The sequence below is a fragment of the Phyllosticta citriasiana genome (genome assembly GCF_038021145.1).
Source record: "Phyllosticta citriasiana strain CBS 120426 chromosome Unknown IWZ02scaffold_2, whole genome shotgun sequence".
NCBI classification, from domain to species: domain Eukaryota; kingdom Fungi; phylum Ascomycota; class Dothideomycetes; order Botryosphaeriales; family Phyllostictaceae; genus Phyllosticta; species Phyllosticta citriasiana.
The window spans coordinates 2,269,609-2,294,473 of record NW_027117279.1 but is presented as its reverse complement, the minus strand read 5'-3'; the positions used below and the strand labels follow the sequence as shown (position 1 = coordinate 2,294,473).

The window sequence follows — 24,865 nt, the reverse complement described above, 5'->3', positions numbered from 1 at the left end:
GGAGAGGAGCCGCTGCCGATCGTTTCCAGGGCGTCGACATTCCAGAAGATAGAGATCCTGCGGCTCTTGATTCTGCTAGACAGGGTCCACGTGGGGGGGAGGCCGATGGATAAGGCAGAGTTTTCATCGCGGTCAGCCAAGCAGGCGGAGAAGGCCGAGTCCAGCTTGGCAGCTGGCGTTGTGATCTTGTCTTGCGGGCGGCATTGCTTCGGTTGCTTGAACGGCATGAGGCAGACTTGGTAGAAGGGGCCATGGCCGTGGTGGCTTGCAGTTTGGCGCGGCGAAGGATGGTTCGAGGAGGCAGTGGTAGGATCGCTGTCGCATGTGTCGAGGGTTCGGCAGGGAGAAGCGAGAGAGTCGCCGTGTTTGGTTCCGCATTGGTGCAGTCGTGGTGTTGCGGGCGGAGCGGCGTGATTGGCTCAACACCAACACGTGGGATCCATGATTGGCTCTCGACGTGTTTGCGGTGCCAACGTCGCCCATTTGCGCCCAGGACTTGGCCCAAAGCGTCTTCTGCTTGGCAGGTCCAGCTGCCACTGTCCCACTAGTCATTATACCCTGCTCGTGCACCTGTCACACCTTGCCATTGGCCTCGCAGGCCAATTGTGCCGTTATGGTTGTCCTTCGACGTCGGCCCCCAGATTCTTTTTCTGCAGCTGCTCCGTCCAATGGCCATCCTCGAGCCCTTTCCCCCGACGGTTTAGCCCCTACATATATTTCCCCCTCCACCTCATCACCTCCCGTCGCGTCGCGTCTTTGCAGTGTCACTTTGCACCCATCGTAGCACCATCCGCCAGGCCGGCTCCGCCTTCACCATGGCCACTCCAGCCGTTCACAAGACCGCTGGTGGAAACTCTGCCTTCCACAATTTCCACAACGACTACGGTCAGCCATCCTCATCCGCCTACCACTCATCCAATTTTGTTGACCGTCTTCTGTAGCACACATTGCCGACCCCAATGAGCGCAGACGTCTTGCCCTGGCCGAGATCGACAAGGCTCCCTTCGGCTGGTACCACGTTCGCGCCATCGTCGTTGCCGGTATCGGTTTCTTCACCGATGCCTACGATCTCTTCGCCATCAACCTGGTCACGCCCATGTTGGGTGTAGTCTACTGGCAGACTCGCTCTGGATCCAACCGCGGCAGCATTCCCGAACCCTCCGACACGGCAATCAAGGTTTCCACCAGCGCCGGTACTGTCATTGGTCAAGTTGGCTTTGGTGTTCTTGCCGATCTGGTCGGCCGTAAGAAGATGTACGGTCTTGAACTTATTATGATCATCTTCGCGACCCTCGCCCAGGCTCTTTCTTCCAGCTCTCACTCCATGTCCATCGTTGGTCTCCTCGTCTTTTGGCGCGTGCTCATGGGTATTGGTATCGGTGGTGACTACCCTCTGTCGTCCATCATTACTTCCGAGTAAGTTTTTCTCTGCGCAGAAAGAGGACGTGAGTTGACAAAATCAGGTTCGCCACGACAAAATGGAGAGGTGCCATGATGGGATCTGTCTTTGCCATGCAGGGCTTCGGTCAATTTGGCGCCGCCATCATGGCTCTCATCGTCACTGCTGGCTTCAAGGAGTCTCTCGAGACGGCCAAGGGCCCCTCGACTTGCTCCGGCGTCTGCGGCATTGCAACTGACAAGATGTGGCGTGTCATCATCGGCTTTGGCGCAGTTCCCGGCTGCATCGCTCTCTACTACCGCCTTACCATCCCCGAAACTCCCCGCTACACCTTCGATGTCGCCCGCGATGTCGTACAGGCCGGCTCCGATGTCAAGGCCTACAAGTCTGGCCAACACGAGGGTGTCCCCGACGAGATTACCCGCATTCAGGCCATGCAGGAGTCAGCTCCCCAGCTCGAGGTTCCCAAGGCCAGCTGGTCCGACTTCTTCCATCACTACAGCCAGTGGAAATATGGCAAGGTCCTCCTCGGCACTGCGGGCTCGTGGTTCTTCCTCGACGTTGCCTTTTACGGCTTGGGTCTTAACAACTCGGTCATCCTCAAGCAGATTGGTTACTCCAAGGGCCATACCATGTACGAGACGTTCTACAACAACGCTGTTGGCAACCTGATTCTCATCTGCGCCGGCGCCATTCCTGGATACTGGGTGACGGTTGCCACTGTCGATACCATTGGCCGCAGGCCCATTCAGTTGATGGGCTTCGTCCTCTTGACCATCCTCTTCTGTATCATCGGCTTTGCGTACCACAAGCTCAGCGGCGGTGCCCTTCTTGCCCTCTACGTCCTGTCTCAATTCTTTTTCAACTTTGGTATGGTTTTCCCCCCTTTCCCCCTCTTCTAACACTCCACTAACCTCATAACCAGGCCCCAACGCAACCACCTTTATCGTTCCCGGAGAATGCTTCCCAACACGGTACCGCAGCTCCTCTCACGGTATCTCGGCCGCCGCTGGCAAGGTCGGCGCCATCATCGCCCAAGTGCTCATCGGCCCGCTGCGCACGCGCGGCGCGACTAAGTCGGGCGACTCGCCCTGGCTCAACCACGTCATGGAGATCTACGCCCTCTTCATGTTCTGCGGCATCTTCACGACGCTGCTGATCCCCGAGACGAAGCGCAAGACGCTGGAGCAGCTCGCCGGCGAGGTGCCCGGCACCCCCGAGTACGATCCGGCCACGGCCGGCCACCGCGCCGTCAGCGAGGGCAGCTTCAATGCCGAGAGCGTGACAGTCGAGAAGGGCAGGCCCGAGGATATGGCGTAGATGGTGTTGTTGTTGTTGTCGTTTTGACGCTGCTCGCCTACCTGCCCTTCTTGTTTTTGTCGTATGGCAAAGTGGAGGGTGGGCTGGTCGCGTCGCTTTCTGCTTTCGCTTTAATATATCACGGCCGAGTCGGATGGTCGCTCTCTTTTTTCCCTCTCCCTTGCCCCCCCCCCCCCCCCCCCCTCTCTACCACCCGCACACGCTTCTTCTAAAACCGATCCTTACCTCGCTTGCCCCTTCGCTCCTCCCACCTCAATCAAAATACCCCGCCATACATACGCAAGACTGAACGGACGGACGGACGGACGAAACTGGATTGGTCGATTGGTCGTTGGGCGGTTTTCTGCAGCCAAACAAGGGCTTCGCTGTTGGTGGGCGGACCTCGTCTTGTTGTCATCTTCCTCTTCTATCCCTCAAAATTTTTAAATTTAAACAGCGAAGAAAAGATTCGATCGCCCGCTTTTAGTGCACCTGCTTCTGTGTTGGCACTTCAAAAAGTCTCCGTCATCCAGCGTGACAGATGGATGGTTGCGACTTTTTTTTGGCAGCTCGCCCCACTCACTCTCTCACTCTGACTGACAGGCACAATCTGATCGAGAGGTGGGTAGGTGCCCACTGCCCGCGTGGCAGCGATGCGATGCGATGCGATGGTTCATCCCGTCCGTCGGCTCGGCACATCTGCCGCCGCGGGCGGGTGGGGGCGACTTTGGTCGGGCCGACTGCTGGACGGTGCTGTCTTCAGGTACGTAGCGAAGAAACCAAGCATTGCTTGACGGCGGAAAGGGATTGTGATGGTTGGAGAATGGTGCGAAGGGATCATCGAAGAGAGAGAGAGAGAGAGAGAGAGTGCATGAGAGAGGATGTTGCGGTGGGTTTACGTGTACCAGGTAAGGTAGCCAGGCTGCATGTAGTGGGTGAGTGGGTGGCACAGACAGATGATGGGCCGATGCGTGCATGCATGCAGAACCTGAACCACATCAGTCCTTTCCTTTCCTTTCCTTTCATACCCAAACCAACGCTCCAAAGGCCCATCTTCCATCCATCCAAATAGCCACTCCCTCCTCGGCTCCTCTCAACTCAGCTCATCAATCAAAACCTGTCCTGACATCCCGCCCGCATCCCACCATGCCACCGTGCCACCTCCATGTACCTAAGCGAGCGAGCAACAAAACAGGCATCTGCACAAGCAATGCGCGCCCCACCTTTTGCCTCCTTCAGACCTCCGTTCTCCACTACACATGGCCCCCCTTCCCCCCTCCCTCCCTGACCCTCCCGCCCGCCCGCCCGCGCCGCGATCGAACGCGGCGGTCCCGGTCCAACTGCGCTAGCTCCACGCGCATGGGCGCGGGCAGACAGACAAACAGACAGGGAGGGAGACAGGAAGAAGGGGGAGGAGGGTGAGGATAGACATCGGGTAGATGTAGGCAGGCGGTTTTGCGATGCCAGGGAAAGGTGAAGGAGTCTGGCTACTGGATCATTCGGGGAGTACTCTGCATAGGTATTTTGTCTTTCCATCTTGTTTTTCTCGCTCTTGTGGGGCGTCGACATGTTAAACAAACCCTTTCCTCTTTCAGTCAGCCACACGGTCAGTCATCAGTACATACATGCCCAACCGCGCACCCTCCCCCTTCGCTCCGCGCATGCACAGCGCACGCACGCACGCACGCACGCACGCCCGCACGCCCACCCGCCTGCACACATGCATGCATGCATGCATCTGCCCGCTGTGCCGCCGCCCTCGCCGCCGCCGCTGCAGCAGCTAACGCAACGGACCAGGGTCCTGTCCAATCAGCGGCCGCCAACTCGTCCAGTGTTGAACGTCTGCCGGGACTTCTGCGGCGCCGTCGGTGGATGACGGGCAGGTCGGTGCGACGACGGGCGGGCGGGGCAAGGTAAGGGAAGCTGGGGAGGGGAAGCGGAGGAGCGGAGGGTTTCTGTGTGAGAGTGAGGGAGAGGACGGACGGGAGAGGGAAGGGGTATGGTGCCCGGGGTTGGAGGTGGTGTAGTGATGGAGACGCATCCAGTCTGTCGTCTTTCATATGAGCTTTGCAATGACCATCTGAGCTGAGAAGAATGCCATTGCGATGCCTTCTCGCACGGTAGGGTGCAGACACATGGACAGACCGACACAGCAAGCAGTCAGGGAGGAGGCACCTTGACGGGAGCGGTGCGGCAGCGGGCCAAAATTAGCTGCTGTTTGCTACGGACGGACCGAAAACAAGCAAGGCCGGGCAAGGGTCTGGGGTCAGGGTGTTCGGGCGGCGGGACTGGACGGGCGTTCGAGACGAGTCGACCGCGGAGATAGCTGGCGTGCTTTTAATCCGTCCGACGTGCTGTCGCTGTTGGCTAGATAGCTTGCGTGTAGTTAGGCATCTGGTATCTTGATTCTCGTTGGGGGTTGTTGATTGCGATTATTTTGATGGAGGAGAATTGTGTGCGAAGGATTGTCCTTTTGCTCTCCGGCTAGTAAGTAAAGCAACTACCAACCAACCAAAGCTCCCCTCTGCTTCCGTTCTCCGCAAGGATGCAGCATCCGCATCCACGCTCGCATCCATCCATCCAATCGCTCAACTCCCAAGCCAGCCCCAGCCCAGATCCACGTACCCGCTGTAGTGGTAACGGCCGGCAACCAAGACCTCCTCACCCCACACCGAGCACAGCACACGACGCGAGCCAATCAACCAGCCAGCCCTACCCCTAAACGCACCCATGCCCTTGGGTTTCCCTGCCCCTGCCCTGTCGAATCTCCGGCTGCCGTCGCTTACTTGCTGCCTGGGTGCCTGGGTGCCTGGGTGCCTGCCTTTCTGCCTGCCTGCCTGCCCTGTCTCCCTTCCGTTCCTTCCTGGCTGGCTGCGCCTTGCCCGGCGCGGCAGGTCGAACTAAGTCCACCTTCGAACGTCGCGTCCTGCTGGAAGGGCCGAATGTCACTGACGGACGGTGCTTTTCCTTTTTCTTCTTCTGCTCGCAATTTGTTTCGTGCTGTCTGACTTGTTCGTTGCCATCATGCGTCGCGTTTTTGCTTGCCCCCGCTCTCTTCCCCTCGACTGGGTAGCTGAGTTACCCCTGTTTCTCTGCCTCTGTAGGTACCCACGAGATGCGCGTCGTTTGGCCGGACGTCTGTCGCCCGTGTCGTTGTCGGCCATAATTGCGACGTCTGAGTACTTGTAAATTGCGATGCGAGTGGTGTCAGGCGTGCTACCTGTTGTAGACTTGGCTGTGAGGACGGAGTGGTCGGATTTGATTGGTCTGTATTTTAGTCTTGTTTTTGGGCTGTGTTTGTATACCCGCTTACGCTACCAGCTACCTGAGTACCAGTGCCATGTGAGGTTTCAAGTACATCTCTCGTGTCCATCTACAACTCCATCACATCAAGCGGGCGCCAGCATCAAGACGTACTCCCTCTCGCTCTGCCCGAACTTGATCATGTCCTGCGCCATGATCTCGACAAAGCGCGTCGCCTCGACCTTCTTACCATTCAGAAAAGTTCCGTTGCTGCTCTCCAGATCAATCAGGTACGGCCGCACCTTGCTGCTCTTGTCGCCAAACTCGTTGGTGCGCGTCGTATAGCGGAACTGGAGCACCGCGTGCTGCTTGCTCGTGCTCGGGTGCTCGACGAGCAAATCCGCAACCGCGGGCTCCCGTCCAATCAGCCAGCAGCTGCGGCTCCCCAGCTCCAGCGTGTGTAGCAGGTCCTTGCCCTTGAATATGAAGAGTCGCCAGTCGTCGCGCGGCGGCGGCTTGCGCGCGTCGGACGGCTCATTGTACTTGAGGACGACGTTGGTGCCGGCGACGGTGTTGGTCTCACGCGCAAGCAAGCCCGTCTGCTTGAAGTTTGGCTTCTGCTTCTCGACGGGCTTGTCGACTGGTCCGCTGTCGCTGCCATTGTATGCGGCTTCTTGGGAGGGCAGCGGTTTTGAGGAGCGTTTGCCGCGTGGAGGCGGTGACGGACTGGCCGAGGGCTTGCGGCGCCTCGGTGAGCGCGAGCGCGAGCGCGAACGGCCGCCGCGGCCGCTGCGCCGTGAGGAGCGTGGTGAAACCGAACGCTCGCTCTTCCTGTCCCTGCGATGTGGCCGTGTTGGACTGCCCGAGTGGTCCCTGTGGGGTCGTCTCTTGTCGTGTCTCTCGCGGGATGCGCTCCTGCTTCGATTGCGCTCGTCGCGGGATCTGCTCAAACTCCTCTTCCTTCTCGAAGCATTGTTCGTATTATCGTTTCTGCGTCTGTGGCTTCGTTCGCCGTCCCTCGACTCGTCCCGATGCCGCCTCGAGTGTTTGCTTCTGCGTTCGTCTGGGCTTCGCGAATGCCGTTGACGGCGCCGTTCTCTGCGGTGGTCGTCTTCTTCTAGATCCTGCCCTCCGCCACGGCTGTGGACCCTTTCTTCCGACGGCGACCGTCTGCTTTCACGCCGTGGCGGTGGGCGTGGCCGAGGTGACGTTGACGCAGAGTCTGTTGCCATGGAGGTTGGCAGGAGATTTGTTGACGGCGGGCACAGGTGACCAGGCGGCGGACGGGTAGCGCGGCTCAAACGGCTAAGAATAACCCGGCGGCCGTGAGGGTTGGCGCAAATTGAGGTTGTTGTGTAGATCTGAGATTGCAGTGAGTGGGCTTGGAAAGCGTCGAACGGCGGCGCGTCCGCCAAGCGAGCGACGTCAGTTGCCGCGGGGAGGGACACAGGCACTGCTGCTCCACCAACTCTCTCCCCAGCCGTCACCGTGCAGCTTCTTGTTTACCTCGGCGGCTAGGTCAGCTGCTATTGACATCACCCACGGCTCTCGAAACCTGTACTACAACACGATGCAGGCCATGTCGTCAAAAACTGGCGCGTTCTGCCTTTCGTTTCATCGTCGATGGTGGAGCCTCCCTTGCAGACGTTGCAGATGGCATACTTTGTGCAGCCTGTCCTCTTCTCTCGTCCTTCTCTTCTCCACTGCTTTGGTATCCGCTGGGAATGCGTGCATCTGTGTAGCATACTGACGTTGATCGCATCAAGTTCCTCGACCGAGCTTGCATTCTTTCATCTCTTTGCATTTAGTTTTTGCAAGCCCGTCGCCTTCTCTCCAACTTGGCACTTTTTTCTTCCTCGTCTTCTTGTGCAGCCATTTCCTTGTCAAGTCCAACCTCTATTGACCATGACGCTCTCGTCATGTCTTCAAAAAAGATTTTTCCTTGGACAAGAAGGGAGCGGAGGAACGCCCTCAGATCCTACCGTGTCGATGGCTTGATGCCAGTGGCCATGTACGAGCCGCACTCTGGCCGAGCAAGAGCAATTCGTAAACGAAAGGTAAGCAGGTCGAGGCCGCGCGTCAGATCAGATAGAGGAGCCTGCGTTTAGCTTGGTGTTCCGTGGAGAGCCGTCGCGTTGGCGCGCAACGTGCGTTTTGAGAACGGCTCCATTTTCTGAAACCACCGGACGCGGGAGCATGTCATCTCTCATTGACAACACCAAATAGAAGAGCCACCGGCCAAAGCCTCTTAACATTGCCATTCCTTCACCGCGAACCTCGTTCGCATCATGTTTCGCTCCTCCATCGGTGCTGCACGATGCTGCGCTGACCTCCGTCTCATCCGCCTCGCACCTCTTCGCCGCCGCCGCCACTGACATGTTGCGCACTCCCAACCTCAACAATGTTGTTCCGCCGCAATCAGTCCAGACTCTTCCCTCGACCCAGTATCGCGCCAACGCTACGCCGTCGCTTCCGGGCATCGCAGAGCTGCCCGGCTCTCTGTTGCAGGAAAACCAAGGCTTCCCGGGTGACGGCGACTCCCAGGATGAAAATAGACCGAATGTAACAGAAAGCGCGGGGAGTCCACGTCTTCAAGGCCAAGATCCGAATTTGGCAACACGGCTAGCCGCGTCGCGCAAAAGGTGCCTAACCGTAAACACTGCCGCTCTGCAAACAGACGCTATGAGCCCCGGTCTGAGCACCGGCGGAACCCAGGCTTCGAGAACGTCTCGTCGGAGCGGGGACTCGAGATCTGCCAGTTACCGCAGCAGCGATTTCATGGGACGAAGGGGCATCCATAGCGACAACAGCTCCATGTTTTTCATGCCCTTGACAGAAATAACAGAAGGATCGAGTGTTTATGGCGGGTCCGAAGGGTGCAGCACACCTTCAAAAGTAAGCATCCACACATTTTCATATCATGTGCCTCTGTAATGGAGACCTCCGTCAAGACTTGTTCCTCCTTTCAAGTAAAGCTGACAGCGTCGGTGCAGACTTCCAATGACCCCGAGGCGCCCGCATCCGACAATTTGCAGGAGACTGTCCTCGCAAGAAACAAGACCATCTTCAACCTGCGGTCCCAGTTTGTCAATTTGCGCAAGTCTCACAAGGCGCACATAAGGACTCTGGTCGATGCCCACACCAAGGACATTGAGGCTATGAAAAGCTATATCGATTTCTTGGAAAGAACACAAGGAAAAAAACGTGAGTTCTAGGTCCCACCTGGATACGACATTTCTAATAAGTCCAGCAGCACCAGTCCAAAAACAAGATGGAGAAAACGCCGTTGCCAAGCCGGTTGCAGCGGACCCGCCTCAATTACCTCCTTTCAGCGCCTCCTCGATAGCCCAACGCACTCCCGCCAAAGATGGCGACTTGAGAATGAATGACGATGGTCGAGATTCTGCCGAGTCCGGCAGAGATTTCGAGGAACTGGCCAAAGTCAAGAAGTCGCTTTACCACGCAAATTGCCAGATCCAGGCTATGAAGGAGCAAATGGAGGATTTGGTTGCCAAAAAAGACTCGTACAAGGAAAGAGCTGTGGACTTTGAAGTAAGAGTGCGGAATAACCAGGAGATTATCGTCGATTTGCGTGACACGGAATACAAGTTGGAGTCGGAAAACAGAAGGCTACAGGACAAGCAAAAGAAACTCAAAGAGCAACAGGAAACTCTGCAAAAGCAACACCAAGAGCACATAAAGAATCTTGTGCAGGAGAACGAGTCTGCTAAACACTACGCCGAACTGCTGTCCGATCAGCTGAAGAGCAGAAAGGGTCCCAACGACACCAAGACGACCGTCGCCGAACTGCTTACCATGGTCGAAAGCTTGAACAAAGCACTAAGAGAAAAGAACACCCGCATCCAAGAGCTCGAACGACAGAACCGCGCTCTGCAGCTTGATCATGACGAAATGGAGCACAAGCATTCTGCCTACGTTGCCAGACACGACGAGGCTCTTGCTCGCGAGGCAAAAAAGAGACGTAAGCAGATTGACAAAGCAAAGGAGGCGGAAACACAGATTGCAGGTCTCAAGACTCTGGTTGAGGAACAGGGCAAGGAGCTGCAATCTGTGCAGGCAGAATACGAGCGCCTGCGAAAGTTGCTGCATGCGGAATTGAGAAACCAGGCCAAGGAGTCACTTTCGAGAGGCTTTATCGCCAGCAAACCGTCAAGCAACGAGGAATATTTCGAGCACATTCTCAAAGATACTAGGAAACGCGTGCAAGATTTGATCTCCCAAGAATCCAAGGAAAAAACTTACGAGCCCGCCTTCAATCCATACGAACGCGTCGAGCAACTGGAAAAGGAGATTGAGTTTCATGTCCGCGACCTCATCCACTTCAAGCGAGAGGCACGAGGCTTCAAAAAGGACGTGAAGCGCGCAAACAGCAAAATTTCTGACCTCAGCGCTAGTTTGATGGCAGTCTCGGCGCAACCGTCTCCCGCCTCGGCTTTGTCAGCACCAACTCAACAGTTCCTTCTCAAGGGCTCTCCAGATCGACGTCCAAACGGCCTGGGGATCTCTGGCTCTTCGAAATCTGCCGATTCGCCCGAGGTTTTCCGATTTCCGACATCAACTCAGACAATTACTGCTGCCACTACCATGCGCGGGGTCCCGCATTCTGCACCTCTGCCACCACTTCCACCAACACCTTCGGCGTCCAATTTTGGCCCAGTACACCGATCACACAGCAATAGACAGCTGCGAGGTGAAATTCCAGTCCATTACACTGCAGCACCTGCGCCTCCTCCTGTGGTCCCGCCTCCCAACCCTCCGAAGCTCCATCGTCCAGACTCGGAGACATTGCCTGCTCCTTTCCTCCAGCAGATTCCCAGGGCAAAACGACAACCAAAGAAACACAAACCTCCAGCTCTTTCAATTACTGCACCGCCTTCGTCGCAATCAGAAAACACAAGGACGACGCCGTCGCCGTCGACATACTCGGTCCCCACAGAGCATAAGCCGACACCTCCGCTCCCCTCAGCCACTCTGGCTCCCCCCAAGTCTCCATCAGGTCCCCTTCACAGAAGAACGCCGTCGGAACGCTCTTTCGGCCTCCTTTCTCCGTCCAGCTCGCAACCTGCACCGCCGTACACTTCAGCCGCAGCGTCAGACAAACCGAATTCCTCTCCAACTCCTTCCAGTGTCACTGTAATGCCAGGCCCGCCTCCGCCCCCTCCAAAGAAGAAAATCATCCACGCGCCCTTGTCGCTGTACTTGACGGCACCCGCCCATATGTCGACCCTCGACACGATCCGCTCAGACTCGACCGTCGACGGCATGTCTCTGGCCGAAGTCTACGATAACGACGACGAAAATCAGCCATTACTCAAGCCGGGCAGTCCGGAAGCCTTGCAGCGGAGCATGACAGCCAGCATCATATCAGGCTCCGACGAGGCATCCGGCAGCATGATCGGCGTGGCGCTGGGCGGCGAAGAGCACGCCAGGTACGAGCGCGCGCCGCGAGACGAACGGCGCCACGGGCTGCTCCCCGTCAACAGAGACGAGCACGCGTTCGAGAGCGCGCGAGAGAGCCGCGTGCGCGAGAGCTGGGCACGCGAAGCTGTCGAGGCCCTCATGGCCGACGTCCTGGCGCGCGTGGAGGAAAACGATCGCATTGAGCGCCAGAAGAGCCAGCGCAGCCAGCGCGGCCGTGGTGACGCGCCTGCGGACGCAGGCCAACGCGGTCCGCGCGACAAGTCGCTGCCCGACGGCCCGGACGACGAGGACGGCGATGGTATCGGTAGGACGCTGCGGCGTTTGGGTCGGCGGCGCGGCATCGACGTCGAGGGTTTGCTGAGCCGCTACAGCAGAAAGGGCGTTGTGATGCAGGGCAAGGGCGAAGTCACGCAATTCTAACCGAAGACGCAAGTGAGTTGAGTTCGATGTTGGCACGATTTTCCCGTTCTGCATCTTTTTCTGCATACATCTGTCTGACCTATCATGGCGCGCGAGCTTTGAAATTTTGCACGAGCAAGCATGCAAGCAAGAACGCACACATTTGATACCATTGTCTTTTGGCTTCCACTATACCACACAGCAGCTGCATTTCATCTCCTTCGCAGTCTCTCCTTTCATCATCTTTTGTCGTTTCCTTTCTTTCGTCCTCTCTCGTTTCTGTTTTGCATGGCGCGGAGCCTCCTTTTTTCGTTCGTACACGCGCTGCGTTACATTCACCGACGACTTGGCCGATGGATGGGAGGCAAGGTAAGAAGAGCGGGCGCCACGCAACGATTCCATCGCGGCGAGGCTAGATGAGAGGAGGAGGAGGAGGAGGAGGAGGAGGAGCAGCATTGCGCAGCGAGCGAGCAAGTGAGCGAGAGAGCAAGCATGAAATGAGCGTTGCATTGCATCGCATCCGGACGGACGGTTTTTTCGACTACGCCACATACTTAGATACATCACCACTATATTCCCTATTGTATTATTGCTAATGTGTATCAATATTATCCGCGGGAGAGAAGCGTTTCTCTTCCCGCTCATCTATCCATCTATCCGTCTATCCGTCTATCGACCTACCCACTCTCTTTTTCTTGCTCTTACTTCAGCATTTGTCCCGTTTTGTACGCCTCTTTTACAGTTGCTGGAGATGTGTGGATGATGCGGATGGAAGCAAGCGTGCGATGTGGAGACTAGACCACGTGGAGACGCAGGGCGGGGGATCCTCGTCGCGAGCGTCGGTTGCGCGGCCCGGCCCGCGCGATAGCGTGCGTTGGGTCTGAATCGCGGGGACTTTAATATTTGTGGGACGAGTGGTTGTGGGGACGTGGTGTTTTGCTCTTCGCAATGCGCATCATATTCGAATTTGATCGGAAGAGAGTCAGAATGGTTTGTTTGCTGGTGCAGAGGTACCGCTCGTACAGTAAGGTAAGTGCAGCGTGTGGTGAGTATGAGCGCCCGGGTACTATTGCGGGAAGTTGGTTGCTTCGAAGACGATTGATTGACGAAGAGAGTCTAAGAAGAGCTTGATTGTGCCCATCACGTAAGACACACAGTCCGACGAAAACAGGACGACCACTGAACCAAGGAAACAAGAGCTTTGACAAATCGTGACTGCCGCAAAGCGCGAAGAGCAAGACTGCTGCAGAAGGTTCGTGTGAGTGTGCGTATGTCAACGACAGATGGCTAACGACAATCTTTAGTTTCAGGAGGTTCAGCCTTGCGCATTCGAGCCCTTCACACCGTTTGTGCGGCTCTGCGAGTAGATTACTCCTGCTTGGTTCTCACATTGGCTGGCGCCTAAGGGGTGCGTGTGAGATGTGTTGGCGCGCGGTGGGCACCGCTCGCACGCGAACACCTGGGCCACAAATCGCCACATGCATGCTGACAATTTCGAGGTGTCGGTCGGTTCCTACGAACATTGTATTGAGGATTGGACCAAAACTGTGCTGGAAGGATTTCCATGCGGTTACGATTCGTAGATCTGAGGTATGACGCCTTCAGTTGACCGTTTGGGGGCTAACAGAGCTGAGGTTGGCACTTCTCCCTTTTCGCTTGATCTCTGATGCTGCACTATGCTACACACGATACCATGCAAGGCACAAACTTTGTTCATGACACTTCTCCAATGCTGATAGGTTGCTAGCTTTTTGCACACTGCTCTCTGATGAAAGCGGGGAAGCCTGCGGAGCGGAGCAAGAACACCGGTTGCAATAAAATAGCCGACTGGTCTTCCACGTTGTTTTCTTGACAAGCAATGAATGCCCGTAAATTGCGGCAGGCCAATCAGATCCTTGTTGATTCTGCAAGCAGGCCTGACAGGATTCGCAAGTCTGCTGCAGAATGATGGGGAGTGAAGATCCTAAGGCTTGAGCATACGTCTTTAATGGGCTGTGCAAGCCAATTCTATAAGATCGGGCATCTCCACTAACGTTCCTCTTCCCCAGGCTTCTCATTCTCTCGGTTACTAAGATTTTATCGTTCGATTTGCTAAACCCCAAGCCAAAAAAGGAGGGTAATTCAGCTTCAATTTGAATTCAAACCCTACCACAGTCAACTACTCCCTACTGCGGCGTTCGCTGATATGAATATTCGCATTGTGCGTCTTCGGCTCCACCTCAATCATCTCCCTCCCAGCTGGACATTGAAATCCATGCTTCCGCTGGATCCTCACGTCAAACACAATTCCAATTCGCACCTTTGACATTTACTTTCAACGGAATCTCTTTCAGCAGGAATCCTGCCTTACAACCTCTTTCGAACTTTTCGTCGACGTAAACATGACCTGTATGTAGAGATATCTGAGCGAAATTAAAAACTGATGAACACTAGGTTTTTGTACGCGCAAGTCGTATGATTCCGTCAAATCAGGCTTGTCCAAAGAAGCCATTATCACAATGGTCCGAGTCCTCCTGGCGGCCCTTGTTCCGATCTGCTGACTCGTCTCCAAGCATCTCCTGCATCGCAAAGCTGCAAAGAGACGCGCGGCAGATATCAGCGTGGAAAATCGAGGTGCGGGTGGGTGCTATCTTCTCACCCAAAAATGGGTACAAGAACCTTGCACTGATTTTCCAAGGGCTTGGTCATGCGAATCTAACATCGACTGGCAATCATCACGGCGGCAACGAAAGCGAGATGGCGATGATCTCAGCCGACGCCACTTTTTGCACTTCCAACGTACAGAATGCACGAGGGACATTGTGGCCCAAGACATATCACAGCAATTCCAACGGAGCGCAGCCGCCGCCCGTTAATGATGGATTCCTTGCCCGAAGTGAAGTCTCGGACAGCGCTGACGTTGGTAGATCCCAGGACACAAAGGCGTCTGACGTCGTCCAATGTCACGACGACTCTGATGGAAGAAGGACTCTGGCCAGCTCCGATGATGATTCCGGGACCAACAGAATCACGACAACAGACGATAGTGGCGGCCGTCGGACACCACATCGCCAGACCACTGCCTTCACTTGCGGCGAAATGGACGAATCTCGCCCTACTGCGAGTGCAACGTCGTCTTCTCCTGCCAACCTTCCGGACACCCACAGGAATTTGAACTCCGGGACTAAGCCAGTGGACTCCATGGAATAATTCCAGGATTTGCTTGCCCAGGATGTATCGCCCGCGGCTTTCTTGGACACCAACAGACAGCGTGGATTTCCTCTACACTTTTTTCACCAGTACGCCGTCTGTAGGCATGCTGTCTTGTTCGGATCTCCCGCCTGTCTTTTTCGATTCATGTTCCACATTACGCTTTCCTTCCTGACGGTTGAAGTTGCAAGGAATTCCAGAAGATTGCGCTGATTGATTCATGATGTTGTGAAGAACTGCATTACTCAACGCAATTGGTGCTTCTCAGATTGCACTACTGACTTATTCGAGTTGCTAGATGGGCTGTTCTATAACTATCCTTATTGCTATGGGCTTTGGGGTTGAGTTTTCACCATAGCTTATCCCTAATCCAATCGTCTACCCCACCGGCTTGCGCAAACTGCTCAAATTCACTCCATACATACTCCATGGGAAGAACTGTGTATCTGCATGTCGCTGCACCATGCTTTTGGATGGAATTCTGAGCAGTACATAAATTGACAAATGGTACCGCAAATAGCCATTGTCGGTTTCAATTGACTTCTAAATGCGAATTGACACGAAGCCAACTAAAAGGCAATGAGAAAAGACGGGCGACAGGACTGTACCAGAGCAACGAATTCAAGGAAGGGCTTGAGACAGATGAAAAAGCCCTGCAGGCAACAGTCGGGAAAAATGACATCCGGTCTGTTGTCCTTGTCATCAACTCAAGTCTATCTGCTTCGAGACCGTTGATCAGCGTTGCAATGAGTTGGGCATACCTGCGTCGCTCCATAGCCTTCTCGCTGGAATCCTTCACGATAATCACACGCAGGTTGAAGGCGGGAAGTGGGTCATGCAGCCTGTCGATCAGTCCTTTTTGGCTGGTTTCTTCATGCAGATCATGGTCTAGTTTCTCATGCCCACGAGCCTCAATTGAGATTGGAAGACCAAGAAAATTTTCAGTTCCACGGCTACTACTGAACAGACTGTTGCTTGTTTGGTTCCATCCTTGACTACAAGTGTGAGATAGTAGGAAGAGACCCGGCACGCAGACGTGGACTCGTTGATCTACGCACCCAAGTGATCGAGACTTTCACGCACAGAATCGCAGCTGACAACAGTGTCTTCCTGAGCGTGTTGGTGGAGGCGGTGCGAAAGATCCATTGGCCTTGGGAGACCTACATGCGCATCTCCATATCACCCTACCATATTTATGTGGCACGGTACCTGCAATGCATCTTTTGGGGAGGCTCTTAGGCTGAATTTCAAGGATGTGAACGGGACGCGTCGCAAAGCGAAAAGACAGTGTCCAATCGATGCAAGCCACCTCGTCAAGACACCCCACACACAACACGAGTGAGTACTTTGGGCTTCACAACTTCTCTGTCGTCTAGTCTTTCGAATTTTTCTTGGTCGGTTAACCGAATTATCGTCTGTATAAATGGGTCGACCATTTGATTTTTTATCGGCATTCTCATCAAACAGGTCAATGCCCTCAGAGATGGCCACTTCTTCGGTCAGTCTCAGCGACATGCCGCTCGTCGTCACGCGCAATGGTACGTTCCTTTTCGTCCGCTACAAAGCACGGAATCTTTTCTCATCCTGCAAATTGCAGCGAGCCCCGAAAGCGCACAGCCTTGGTCCGTTGAAGCCAAAATCGCAATGGCAGTGTTTGCGTACAACCTGGCTCGTGACTTCAAAGGATATGCGGCCGGAACCGAATTCTATGGCACCTGCAAGGGCAGGCTCCGAACATTCTTTTTACAATATGCTACCGCATTGAAACCCATTAGAACATGGCTTGTAGTTCATGTGACCGCTTTGGGAGGTTTTTTCCTCGGTCTTTGTGGATACCGCGAGGAGTCAGATCCAGGTGGGTCTTACCATGATTGCAAAGGGCGCGCTTCCATTTGCCCTTCCATGATTACAAGCTAAAGTCTTCAGCAGTACTGCCATTGATAGAACAACCGGTCGTTCTGAGCGAAAGCCAACTTAGGCAGCGCCGTCAGAAAACTCCCACTTCACCTTCAAGTCCGGCTCAGGAGAAGATTGAGATCCGGATCTTCGACTCGCAGGGCCTCCAGCGACGTTCATGCTCTTCTCTCGACCGTCAGAGACATCCGAAGCCCCCCACAATCGGACTGAGCGGCGATTTTCGTGTCCCAAGAACGAATCAGCTGTCGCCTCCGTTGCGACACACATCGTCTAATCTTTTATTAGCCCCGGAATAACAACTCGCTCAGAATTGCACTGGGATCACTCGGCCTATTTTTGAGCCATAAGCTCTGGATCTGCGAGCTCTACGATGAAAAATTGCGAACATGAATGCTCAACGGGAACCGGGTAACACGATTTCTTTGTTCAAGTTTTGAAATTGCAACGAATTATGAGTATGAGAAATGGCACTCATGGACGAAAGCGGGAACCTGGTAATGAGCTATATGAGGCATCGAGAAACTAAATTGACACGTCTGCTTTACCAATCGAATTTAAACAATGGTGGAATCGCGGCAAGGAGTTCAGAGAGCGCAAGACAAGGAGCGGCCTGTGTGTGCGCGGGACGGGCCGCGTCCGTGCGCGATGTTTCGCTCCCGCTAGGGCGCCGATTTGATGGGAATCTTCGCAACCGCGCTATTGTGACTCGCATGGCAAATAATTATGACTTCCTTTCCTGTTTCCCACATTGAATGCAATTCTGTCATTCACTCTGACGATGTAAAAGCAAAGCAGCGGTGCTACAGCAATAACGTTGATTTCGGCGGTCTTTCGCGACCCAACGGTCTACTATAGATTTGGATGCACAGGAGGCTAAGGACGCCTGGCAAGAATATTTTCTTCCTGGGTGTTCAGCATGTGTCAAGAAGGAACATATTTTAGTGAGACTCACAGACTATTGTCATTATCTATGGAGATGGAGGTTTAGGGGAACTTCACCATGCATGAAGAACGGAAGACGAGGCCGAGAATAACTGCAACAGACACGCAGTCAGGCGGCTTAGTGTGTTGTGGCTAGTGACTGCCAAGGCAACTAATAGCCTGCAAGACTGCTAAAATGGCGTTCCATGCGCCATTGTCGAAAGTTAAATTCAACAATTAGGAAATTTTAAATTGCCCGGAGGAAACTCGATAAATGCTTGCCCCAACTTCCATTTCCGAGTTCTAGTGCTTTGTGGCAATTCGAAAACAGAGAGAATTTGGTAGGACATAGGCAGCAAAAAGTTCGATGGAGGCCAGGAAATAGACGCAATGCGGAGAAGAAAAGAAGCAAGGCGAGAGAAGCCGCTGCGCTGTACCAATGGGCATGACGTTGGTGGGAAAACATCAGCAGGATCCAGTGTGACAGTGCAGCTGCGCAGACCTTCTAAGTTAGAACCCCGGTCAAGTTTTACAGTGGTGTGGCACAAAAGCCACCCGGGGTGTCCATCAGCTGTGGCGCAAGAGCTACCGGTGTTAGATGTGAGAGGAAGCACAACGCCTGGTTCGAATGCAAGAATGATCCCCAAGTCAATCAATATCGCGCATTTCATTCTTCCGAAGACTTTTCCGTCGACTTGGAAACTATCTCATCAATCTTACGTTGTTCGAGTCGCATCACCCATTGTACCACGCTGTTCAGCTTGCGCGAGCCAATCCCTACAACTTGACATGAACAGTAAGTTGGACTTGAAAATTGCAGCAACATCCAATAACAATACGTAGACAATTCGACCTCGTTGCCGAGTAATGACAAGCAGTCAACCCAGCTATCAATTGAGGTAATTATCGACATCTTTGGACTTTTTCCAATTGTTCTCGTTCCGCTCGTTGGGAGCATTATTCGTATGCGACTTTGGTGAAGTTTTGGGGCCCACTTCAAAAGGCGGAAAACCTCGAGCAAAAAGTCGACCATCCCGTATGTTTTGACCGCACTGCCTTCCCAAACCGCCATATGTTTCTTGGTCCATTTTTTGACCAACAAATCACGCACAGAAATTCCCCGTGTCAATCAACCTACGATGCTCCGACCAGCCGTTCTATGACAGCACCGGCAGGAACTAGTCCTTCCATTATGCAACTCGTGCGAAGAACCAGGCTTGATCAACAACGAAAGCGACCACGAGAAGTTGAAGATCGCAGAGGACTTAGACGCTGGACCTTGAAACGACCTCCAGCGAGGAATTAATTCTCCTTATTTGGTAGAGGAATGTCAACACAGCTCATGGACACTTGATCCCCAAAGGTCATGAAAGTCCCAACAAGGGCAATTTTTGAGCCTTCAGGCTGGCTCCGGGACGGAAAACACCGACATCCTTTTAAATGACTCTTCAAAATGCAGTAATTCCACTGGACGGGAAATTTTGGCGCAAGCTGGCAGGCGTTGCGGCGAAAGCGGGCATGTACAGTATATCTGATTTGGCACTGTCCTCGGTTCATGATCGATCGGACTGAAAGATTGAAAGATGAGATGGATCGCTAAGGCCCTGAAATTGTTAGCCCGGCGCCACGATGACTGTAACTGTGAAGTAATAGCCAGTTGTCAAAGGGCCAGAGATGAATTTGTGAAAGTGAGCTGGAAAGCTGACGTGTTGCAATGATGTCTTTTCTTAATATGAGAGCGCGGATGGTAGATTCTAGATAATCCCACGGCTGAAGGAAAACAAGAGGATTATTTCCAACTGTGTCGCCGTTCCAAGCTGACAGGCTAGGGTGTGGGAGCGGGTGATCAAGTGCCGAAACAACACAATACTCACCTTGGGCCACCATTCTCACACCGCGACGACAATTCTCTTCTATTCACACGTGGGAGCGGAAGAGGAGGCGGATGAGGGTATTCAAAAGTGATTAGCATGGTCAGGCCCGGGTCAAGTTGCTGGCTAGGGAGGTCATTCGGCTGCCAGGTATTCGCTGGAGCTCTTGTCTTGGAGCCGACCAATCACCATCAAAAACTTGCATCGCTGGGCGTTGAGGGGTCAGGGGCTGTGCGCCTACCGCAGCTCTCCGGACTAGCTTGACGTCAGACCCCGTTGCCTTCGACGCATGCCAACGCTGCTGTGGCGGGCGAAAGAGAAGTCTCTACTAGCCTGTCGCGCACATGCTTCTGCAGCTGCTGCCCTTTGCCGCAATCCTTCTCCTTATTGGACATCCTAGTGATTCCTTGGTCAGTCTGTCAGTCCACAAGTCCAAAATTTCTTACTTTCAACCGCGCATTGAGCGGCCATGATCCAACACATTTGATTAAGCAAATGCAAAGTCCGTAATTCCACCCTCATATCCGTATGACCCAGAGCTCTTATTGATCCCTTTTGTGCTTTCACCAGTTGAATCACGCAGAGCACACAGAATATCTGCCCCATACAACAATTCTTTTCACACCAAATCAGAGAATGAATTGCTCAATAACCTTGCGGGTTGGTCAATTTTCAGCAAAATCATTCAGCATTCTACTCATTAGACTCAGGTTCGCCAAAGTACAATGACTTCTGGTCAACAGAAGCCAGAATCGGCTTCGCTGTACTGGCCCTGGCAGTGTTTCTTCCGTTAGCTATAACCTTTTCGATCAGCTTAGGGGCCCTGCTTGTGTGCATCAGTCGTTCCTTACCTGCGTCTCTTGTGCTTCTTGCTTGTTTTGCACCTATGTTAACTTGTCGAAATGGCAAAATCTCCATTAAAGAAGAGTATGTGGTCTTTTTTACGGTGTGATCGCTTCTCTGTGCCTCTTACATCAAGTGAGCCGCGTCACTACCTTGGGGGAAACCGGCATGTGTCCTCTCGTGATGACACAGATTAGGCGTATTCTATGCATTGCAATCATTCTGGGGCCAATGAACAATAGATACGGTGAGTAGGGGCAGGAATGGGTGCTTCCACAATTTGACGCGAGGATACACGTGTTTCAACGCGCCTGTCGACAAGGATCCTAGCGGAAGGGCTTTTCCTAATATAGACTAGGGTGCGGCGGTGCAGAGAGCCGAGATCTGCAAGTCGGCATGGATGCGCCAGGCACGAGAGGGATCCGCCAGTAGTGCCGTAGTATAAGACTGGCTAATTCTTGTTCCAGCAATTTCTACCTTTCAAACACAAGTCTTACAGTCTCAATCTCGCTGGCCTTCTTGATAATCATAATGTCTATTCATAAGATCTTGTGCGAGAGAGCTAATTCTACTGACCTCCAGTGGACCAATGCAAATGGTAAGCATTTGGATTCTCGACAGTCAATCTTCTTGATTATTCTGACACAACTAGACACTTCACCGAAAAATAACTCTTGGTCAATTGAAGCCAAGCTCGCCCTGGTTGCTGTTTGCCTTGCCGGCATTATCCCCTTGGTCGGATTTATCTGTCGCAAACAACTGTGGCCTCTCGTGCTTTCCTCTTTTGGAAGACATTCACAAATATCCAAGCAAGGTTGGTTATCCTGTTGCTTTGGTTCCCGTTTTACTCGTTACTCCTTCATCGGCTAATTTTTTTTTTTTTTTTGGGGGGGGGTTTGGGGGGGGGGTGTTCTCCCCCACGACTCCGTTTCCTTACGCATCTTGTCGACATGTATACGGCCGAGAAGAGTTGCCATCCGCCGCGCCACTATGTTCTTTCTGACTTGACTCCATCATGAATCTCACAACGAACGGACGTCTGACATCCGACTTCTCTAGTACCATCCTCTTCAGTCTCCCTCCAGCCTCAAAATCTTGAGGGGCACGATTCTCGTCTCCGCAGGCGCTACCATCGTCGTCTTCGCCGCCGTGTCCGTCGCAACGTTCTGCCTTGTTTTGAACTCGATTCGGAACTCGAAGACTTCCGTTCCAACTCGCTGCTTCCGAGGACTAGAGGTTCCTGGCATTCTGTTACCACAATCATCAACACTGCCCACTACGCTGAGCCAGAGCCATGAGGGGAAGTGCAAAGGTATATTGCGACGAAGAGAGTCAGCGTGTTGAAGGGGTTTCAGCATCTATAGACGGGTCAGACGGAGAAATGGCACAGTGAGAAGATTGTAGGAAGCTCAAGAATGAGAACGGAAAGAAAATAGACCCGTTCCAAATCATTACCACCCTTCGATGCAGTTTTCAAGGGTCCAAAATCTGGCCCAGTACATGGGAATAGCGTGCCTTTTATCTCTGAGCCATCCCCGCTTGGACGGCCACAAATGCACGTCACCTTGCAGGGATGGTCGCTTCGCGCGGAACCTTGCGTCCGGGGAGGGCAAGGAGCTTATCTCAGGGATCATGGGTCTGATTCGCTGAAAAGAACACGAGCCACGAGTGCTCGTGGCACGGAGGCGGCACTTTTTCCGCTTTGTCTGAACTGGAACTGCTTACGGGGGAATCGGAGGTTCAGCCTTCCCACGAACGACTCGACCTCAGGATCCAACCGGAAGGCATACCTCAACACTACTTGGCTTCCTTGGATATAGAAGCATCCAACGTGAGTTTGCAAAAGTAGCATAGTGGAACTTGCCTAGAGTGACGGAACGGAGAGCAGAAAGGCAGTGAAGTCGGGCTACAAAAGCAACATCGAATCAACAGACAATACTGCCATAAACCGCAGCCGGAATGGAATGTCTTTGACGATAACTTGCAGTCGCAGTCGAAGTCGAAGTTGGCTCGCAACTCATGGCACCGTCTGTCAAGTGGTTCGCAGCCCAATTTGTACGATGCAGACGATAAGAGATTTATATGTATGTATACGTGTATTTATGTGTGTGTGTATATATATGACAGATAGAGAAGAAGAAAGAAAAGAAACATGCCACAATAAAACCACGCACGCACCTCTCTCCACCCTATCCCTCTCTACCCCTTTCTACCCTTTGTCCTTCATCATTAATAACAAACAGACCCACGAGTGAGTTCACCCACTCACGCAGCAAACCACCCAACGCTCTGCTGGCCGACCCACGAGCCAAAGGCTTGTCCAAAAGACAAGACGCACTGAGGGGGAGAGGCGAACGAGCCGCCTGCCCATCAGAACCCGATTGGATCCAGCAGTCAGTGCGTATTTGCTCTCCTCTCCTATATACCGGACAACTGACACATTGGTAGAGAAGAGAAAGCAACAGGCGCATTCGCGACCCTCCTTCCTCATTTACAACCAGACAAACAACCGCACTGACTGACTGCTCGATGAATTGATTGGATTGGATGGGACGTGGAGCTAGATAGGTAGTTATGAGACGGCTTTCTTTTATTTGGGTGGAGCAAATGGGTGGACGGCGCATTCATGAGTTCGGAAAAGGGAGAAACGTCAGAAACCTGAACAACGGCATGTTGCAGTTCAGAATTTCCTTGCTTGATTCGCAGTGTTCTGAGCTTTTTAAATGCTCAGGATGTTATGTATCAAGGCAGCCACCCAGACGACGAGCAAAGCGGAGCAGATGAAATCGAAGCAAAGAATTAATGAATGAAAAAGACCACGACGACGCGACAGCAACGCCAGAGCCCTGCAGCCTACCCACTGGAGACCGAATACAAAAGCCTTTCCAGTCAACAAAGAAGCAAGCAAGCAAGCCAGACAGACAGCAAGGAAACAGCAAGACGCCACGATCCATCAGTCCTAAGCAAATGCGCATGCACCTGCTCCAGTCCCTTACTCATCCAGACCCAGGCGCTCCCTCAACTCAGCCAGGACATCCTTATCACCGACATGATCAACAATGGTATCCCAAAGCTCCTTGACGATTTTCTTCCTCGCCTTCTCCGCCCTGGCCCACTTCCTCATCATCTGCTCCAGCATTTCGCGCTCCTCCGCGCTGACGAGGACAACATTGCCAGCCCTCAGTGCCGCAACCCGAGACTCCGCATCGCCGGCCTCATCCTCAAGCGCTTGAACGGAAGCACGCAGCTCGGCGAGCGGCACCGTTGCGCCTAGCGTCGCGATGGTTGATCGGAGGCTTTTGGTTTCGGCGAGTGCAGCCGCCGTGTTGGTTTTGAGCGTTGTGGTTTGGGCGTCGAGCGCGGCGAGGTGCTCGGGTGACGATGCGGCTGCGTCGGCGGCGTTTTGAGGGACGTGGTAGACGAGCTGTTTGCCTGAGGCGCGGCATATGAGGAGGTTTTTGTCGGCGAGGTCTTTGAGGAGTTTGGTCGCGGCGGCTGTGAGAGTGGGAGGTCAGTGGGAGGTGAGGGCTGCAGGGGTGGACAAGGAAGGACCTTTGGTGACCTTGTTGTGCAGGTTTGCGCTGATGTCATTGGCGGAGTAGGGCCGGTTTTGTTCGTCTGTCTCTGTGGTCAGCATTGAAGCCAGGTCAAGAGATCCTCGAGCCTTTCGAGTTGAAGTATGATGAAGTCCAGCCCACTTACTCAGGTACTTGAGCACTAGATCCGCCGCTGTCAAAAAACCATCAGCGTCATCTTCCTCCACTCTCAACTCAGACCATCATACCTTCAGACCCTGTAATCCGCTCCACCTTTGCTCCGTCCTTTGCATCCTTCTCCTTGCGTGGGGGCATGTCGTCGTTCTCTCGACGCACGTCTCGTACTCCACTTTGGCAGCTGGTTTCTCCCTTCCTGCCCTGTCTGTTCCAGCAGCGCGCGGCCTTTGATTCTTCTCAGATTGTCACCGACGAGCCCCTTCACCTCGCCTAATTCCACGCCGGAGATGCACAGGGGTGCGATGAATGCTGGGCGGCTGGGCCAGAGAAATATGGGCTGCGTCGTGTGCGCGAATGCGTAGCTAGAAGACTCGCCGTCGTTGCTGGGACGTGAGAGACGAATCAAGCCGAGCCCTAGGTACGTAGCATAGAACAGTTAGGTGCGCAACCAAGACAATGTGAGTTAGTGGCGTGCGGAACAGGGACAGCAAACGTTGTTCCTAGACGGTGTCGATGCCTGCGCGTTTTGATTATCGAGCTGAGAAGATTTGCGTCCGATGTGAAGGCAGAAATCGGTGTTGTAGGTGAAGGGTAGAAGGCGCAGCTAGTAAAAACGGATGAAGAAAAAG

General features: G+C 53.7%; 7 protein-coding genes across 7 annotated transcripts; 4 read left to right on the top strand and 3 right to left on the bottom strand.

The window, feature by feature from the left end:
* Positions 1 to 815: 815 nt before the first annotated feature.
* Positions 816 to 2,719, top strand: IWZ02DRAFT_430303 (putative inorganic phosphate transporter PHO84; the record flags this gene model as incomplete). Its single annotated transcript, XM_066766052.1, has 4 exons — positions 816 to 885; positions 942 to 1,416; positions 1,464 to 2,269; positions 2,325 to 2,719. 4 exons carry the CDS (start codon positions 816 to 818, stop codon positions 2,717 to 2,719), a joined length of 1,746 nt encoding a protein of 581 aa, XP_066626489.1.
* Positions 2,720 to 5,974: 3,255 nt separating this feature from the next.
* Positions 5,975 to 7,333, bottom strand: IWZ02DRAFT_141596 (smad nuclear-interacting protein 1). The gene has a single exon (XM_066761767.1). It carries the CDS (start codon positions 7,171 to 7,173, stop codon positions 6,088 to 6,090), a length of 1,086 nt encoding a protein of 361 aa, XP_066626488.1. The 5' UTR covers positions 7,174 to 7,333; the 3' UTR covers positions 5,975 to 6,087.
* A 42-nt stretch (positions 7,334 to 7,375) lies between these two features.
* Positions 7,376 to 11,857, top strand: IWZ02DRAFT_512077 (uncharacterized protein). Its single transcript, XM_066770553.1, has 4 exons — positions 7,376 to 7,998; positions 8,168 to 8,836; positions 8,935 to 9,145; positions 9,195 to 11,857. The coding sequence occupies exons 1-4, from the start codon at positions 7,861 to 7,863 to the stop codon at positions 11,801 to 11,803; spliced, it is 3,627 nt and encodes a 1,208-aa protein (XP_066626487.1). The 5' UTR covers positions 7,376 to 7,860; the 3' UTR covers positions 11,804 to 11,857.
* Positions 11,858 to 12,552, bottom strand: IWZ02DRAFT_141586 (uncharacterized protein). The gene has a single exon (XM_066761766.1). It carries the CDS (start codon positions 12,425 to 12,427, stop codon positions 11,972 to 11,974), a length of 456 nt encoding a protein of 151 aa, XP_066626486.1. The 5' UTR covers positions 12,428 to 12,552; the 3' UTR covers positions 11,858 to 11,971.
* Positions 12,553 to 16,369: 3,817 nt separating this feature from the next.
* On the top strand, positions 16,370 to 17,463 carry IWZ02DRAFT_443045 (uncharacterized protein). The gene is made up of 3 exons (XM_066766997.1): positions 16,370 to 16,509; positions 16,569 to 16,826; positions 16,901 to 17,463. The coding sequence occupies exons 1-3, from the start codon at positions 16,395 to 16,397 to the stop codon at positions 17,182 to 17,184; spliced, it is 657 nt and encodes a 218-aa protein (XP_066626485.1). The 5' UTR covers positions 16,370 to 16,394; the 3' UTR covers positions 17,185 to 17,463.
* A 3,558-nt stretch (positions 17,464 to 21,021) lies between these two features.
* IWZ02DRAFT_443043 (uncharacterized protein) lies at positions 21,022 to 22,001 on the top strand. Its single transcript, XM_066766996.1, has 3 exons — positions 21,022 to 21,121; positions 21,176 to 21,337; positions 21,583 to 22,001. Exons 1-3 carry the CDS (start codon positions 21,055 to 21,057, stop codon positions 21,819 to 21,821), a joined length of 468 nt encoding a protein of 155 aa, XP_066626484.1. The 5' UTR covers positions 21,022 to 21,054; the 3' UTR covers positions 21,822 to 22,001.
* Positions 22,002 to 23,411: 1,410 nt separating this feature from the next.
* On the bottom strand, positions 23,412 to 24,801 carry IWZ02DRAFT_141461 (Tat binding protein 1-interacting protein-domain-containing protein). The gene is made up of 4 exons (XM_066761765.1): positions 24,308 to 24,801; positions 24,226 to 24,252; positions 24,076 to 24,141; positions 23,412 to 24,018 (listed from the first exon to the last, which is right to left on the bottom strand). Exons 1-4 carry the CDS (start codon positions 24,372 to 24,374, stop codon positions 23,516 to 23,518), a joined length of 663 nt encoding a protein of 220 aa, XP_066626483.1. The 5' UTR covers positions 24,375 to 24,801; the 3' UTR covers positions 23,412 to 23,515.
* Between the last annotated feature and the right edge of the window lie 64 nt (positions 24,802 to 24,865).